Below are 4127 nucleotides of genomic sequence, written 5' to 3'. Positions count from 1 at the left end.
AGGACGGTCTCGATCTCCTGACCTCGTGATCCGCCCGTCTCGGCCTCCCAAAGTGCTGGGATTACAGGCTTGAGCCATCGCGCCCGGCCGCCAATCTGGTTTTGAACTCCCAACCTCAGTTGATCCTCCCACCTCGGCCTCCCAAAGGGCTGGGACTACAGGTGTGAGCCATCGCACCTGGCCCCTGAGCTGTAGTTTCAGAGAGGCTTTCACTTGAGGGTGGGAGGAGGAGATGCCCCTGTCCACAGAGCTCATCAGAAATGAGGAAGCAACACTGTAGAGATGAGAGCGGAAGACGTAAGGTCCTGGTTGATGAAACCTCAGCCTACGTAGGAAGTTCTGGGTACGGTCCCTCGTATTGAGAGATAGCCAGTGGCCCTGAGTCAGGCCTGAGGAGGGACAAAGATGGCGATCAGTACCTTCAGAAGCTGCGACAGGGTGTCCAGCACCTCGGGCGGCCCGACCTCCAACCCTTCCTCTCGGCCTGTAGCTCTCTTCTTGTAAGTGACGTTGCCTAGGTACAGGATGGCTGAGAGGACGGCAAAAATCCTGGGAAAGAAAAGACACTCACATTTGGGCAGTTTCTACATTCCCAAGACATCAGATACTTCCAGGGAACTGGGCTGAATCCATAAAACCAGCAAATTTTGTTCAGAACGCATGAAGTTGGAAAAATATCTAAGGCCTCTGTTGAAGACTGCCTCTGTGGAATGTGACTTTGCAGACAGTTACCTTCTTCCTGAGATTTGATCTGGCTCTGTCGCTCAGGCTGGAGTGCAGTGACACAATCATAGCTCACTGTAACCTCCAACTCCTGGGCTCAAGTGATTCTACTGCCTCAGCCTCCTGAGTAGCTGGTACTACAGGCCACCACATTTGGCTAATTTAAAAACATATTTTTAAAGGGATGGAGTCTTGCTATGTTGCCCAGGCTGGTCTCAAACTCCTGGTCTCAAGTGATCCTCTTGCCTTGGCCTCCTGAATACCTGGGATTATTGGCATGAGCCACTGCACCTGGCTAGACAGCTATTTTCTCTTTTTATGAAACAGGGTCTCACTCTTGTCACCCAGGCCGGAGTGCAGTGGCACAATCATGGCTCACTGCAGCCTCAACCTCCCTTGGCTCAGGTGAGCCTCCTACCTTAGCCTGTTGGGTAGCTGGGACTATAGGTTTGCACCACCATGCCTGGCTAGTGAAACTGTTTAAAAAAAAAAAAAAACGTGTACAGATCCCTCTAACTAGCCTCCAGACCAAGAAATAGAACATTCCAAGTCCTGGATCCTGGAGCCCCCCAACCCCAGAGGAACCACTGTCCTGACGTCTAATGCTGTCTGTGAACTTCATGGGATGTCTGGCCAGTCACTGGCTATGTTGTCCAGGCTGGAGTCCACTGGCTATTTAGAGGTGCTATCTTTTTTTTTTTTTTTTTTTTTTTTTGAGACAGAGTCTTGCTCTGTCGCCCAGGCTGGAGTGCATTGGCACAATCTTGGCTCACGGCTGCCTCTGCCTCCCGTGTTTAAGTGATTCTCGTGCCTCAGCCTCCTGAGTAGCTGGGATTACAGGCATGCACCATCATGCCTGGCAAATTTTTCATATTTTTAGTAGAGATGGAGTTCCGCCATGTTGCCCAGGCTGGCCTTGAACTCCTGAGCTCAGGCAATCCACCTGCCACGGCCTCCCAAAGTGTTGGGATTACAGGCGTGAGCCACTGTGCCCAGGCCAGAGGTGCCATCTTAGCTCATTGTAGCTGTGAACTCCTGGGCTCAAGTGATCCTCCTACCTCAGCCTCCCAAGTAGCTGGGACTACAGGTGTGTGCCACCATGCCTGGAAAATTAAAACAACAACAAAAAAAATAGATGGGGTCTTGCTATGTTACCCAGGTTGGTCCCAAACTCCTGGTCTCAAGCGATCTTCCTGCCTTGGCCTCCCAAATAGCTGGGATAACAGGCATGAGCCACCACGCCTGGTTTAAAAAAATTTAAATTGCTGGGAGCGGTGGCTTGTGCTTGTAATTCCAGCATGCTGGGAGGCTTACGCAGGTGGATGGCTTGAGCCCAGGAATTCAAAATTAGCCTGGGCAACATGAGGAAACGCTGTCTCTACAAAAAATCGTCCGGGTGTGGTGGCACGCGCCTGTAGTCCCAGCTACTTGGGAGGCTGAGGTGGGAGGATCACCTGAACCAGGGGAGGTCAAGGCTGCAGTGAGTCATGATCTCACCACTTCACTCTAGCTTAGGTGAAAGAGTGAGACCCCACCTAAAAAAAAATAATAATTAAATTGTAGTAACATAAGCATAATATGAAATTCACTACCTTAACTTCTTTGATTTTTAGAGACAGGGTCTTGCTCTGTTGCCCGGGTGAAATGAAGTGGTACAATCCTAGCTCACAGCCTTGAACTCCTGGCTTTAAGTGATCCTGTTGCCTTGGCCTTCCAAAGCACTGTGATTACATGTGTGAACAACCACACCCAGTATTCTTTAAACTATTTTTTTTTTTGAGACTGGGTCTCGCTTTGTCACCCAGAGTGGCGTGATTAGTTCGGTGGCGTGATCGTGGCTCACTGCAGCTTCTTCCTCCCTGGCCCAAGTGATCCTCCCTCCTCAGCGCCACAAGTAGCTGGGACCACACGTGTGTACTACCACGCCTGACTAATTTTATTTATTTTTTGTAGAGATGGGGTTTCACCATGTTGCCCAGGCTGGTCTTGAACTCCTGGGCCCATGTAATTCTCCACCTTGGCCTCCCAAAGTGCTGGGATTACAGGCGCGAGTGAGTCACCTGGCGCCTGGCCAAACCATTTTTAAGGGTACAGCTCGGCAGTGTTAAGTATGTTCACATTACCTTTAATTGGCATCGCCTAATGACCAATGGCTTGAGCCCCTTCTCATGTGCTCACTGCTATTGGGCCACACTTCCTATGGAGGCTCTGTTCAGGACACTGCCTGCCCGTTTTCACTGGGTTGCAGGTTAGACCTCAGAGTGACTGGTAAGGGACATGTGCGCCCCCTGTACGCTCTGAGGGACGGTCCCCGGGACCCACACACTTACTGCTTCTTGGTGGCGGGGAGGAAGCCCACCATCTCCATGGCCTGCTTGAGCCTCTCAAAGTCATGCTTCAGGTCCTCCCCATCTTCAATCTTCAAGTTATGCTGGAAAACAAAGGCGTCAGTACTTTGGGCATTCCTAGGCCGGCGAGGGTGGCGTGCCAGAGTGATTTTGGCCGGAGCTAGCGGGGCAGGGCCCCAGGACCAGGGGAATGAATGGGTTCTTTTAATGCTGCCTTCTGGGAGCGGGTTTGGGGGCCAGGGCAGGCTGCCTCTGACTTCCCGGCTGTGCATAAACAGCTTGAAGCCGGGAACAGAGGTGGCGTTTGTGACTGGGGCTTGAGGCTGTTTACCTGGTTGAGGTAGAAATAATCTTCAGGCTGCTTGAGCTGAAATTCTCGGCGCTCTTCCTCGCTGACCCCGAGTAACAAATAATAAAACACGTGGTAGTTCCTACAGGTCAAAATTGGGAGGAACACAGTTGTTTTTGGAGGCCAAGCAATAGCTACTCTGCAAACCACTACTAACATGGCTTTGGAGAGCACACCTCAAATATGTACAAATTTAAAACAGCAAGTCAGTTCTTATGTCTTCAAAAAACAAAAAGAAACAAATGAGCATCTTGAGCAAATAGATTTCCGGAGGACTGGAGGTGGGTGGGTGTACATCTCACTAACTTGTCAATCGGAAATATTTCTTTCTTTTTTTTTTTTTTGAGATAGGGTCTTGCTCTGTTGCTCAGACTGAAGTGCAATGGTGCGATCACAGCTCACTGTAGCCTCGACTGCCTGGGTTCAAGTGATCCTCCCAGGTCAGCCTCCTGAGTAGCTGGGACTACAGGTGTGTGTCACCATGCCCAGCTAATTTTTTTTTTTTTTTTTTTTGCAGAGATGGGATTTCGCCATGTTGACCAAGCTGGTCTCGAACTCCTGGGTTCATGTGATCCTCCCGCTTAGGCCTCCCAAAGTGTTGGGATTACAAGCATGAGCCACTGCTACAGGCGTTTTTTTTTTTTTCTTAAAGAGACAAGGACTGTAGCCGGGCGTGGTGGTGCACGTCTGTAATCCCAGCTACTTGG

The 4127-nt window shown here is 50.4% G+C and overlaps 1 protein-coding gene across 1 annotated transcript in view; it reads right to left on the bottom strand.

Annotated features, from left to right (window-relative positions):
• The window catches only part of MYO9B (myosin IXB), a 144931-nt gene that overhangs the window by 83747 nt on the left and 57057 nt on the right, over positions 1 to 4127 (bottom strand). Inside the window, exons 3-5 of the mRNA XM_011991046.1 lie at positions 3403 to 3502; positions 3054 to 3154; positions 420 to 549 (exon numbers count right to left, since the gene is read on the bottom strand). Coding sequence (XP_011846436.1) covers positions 420 to 549; positions 3054 to 3154; positions 3403 to 3502 — 331 coding nt within the window. The remainder of the gene's footprint in view (positions 1 to 419; positions 550 to 3053; positions 3155 to 3402; positions 3503 to 4127) is intronic.

This window comes from Mandrillus leucophaeus, unplaced genomic scaffold, assembly GCF_000951045.1.
Source record: "Mandrillus leucophaeus isolate KB7577 unplaced genomic scaffold, Mleu.le_1.0 Scaffold11, whole genome shotgun sequence".
NCBI classification, from domain to species: domain Eukaryota; kingdom Metazoa; phylum Chordata; class Mammalia; order Primates; family Cercopithecidae; genus Mandrillus; species Mandrillus leucophaeus.
This window is presented reverse-complemented; position numbering and strand designations above follow the sequence as displayed.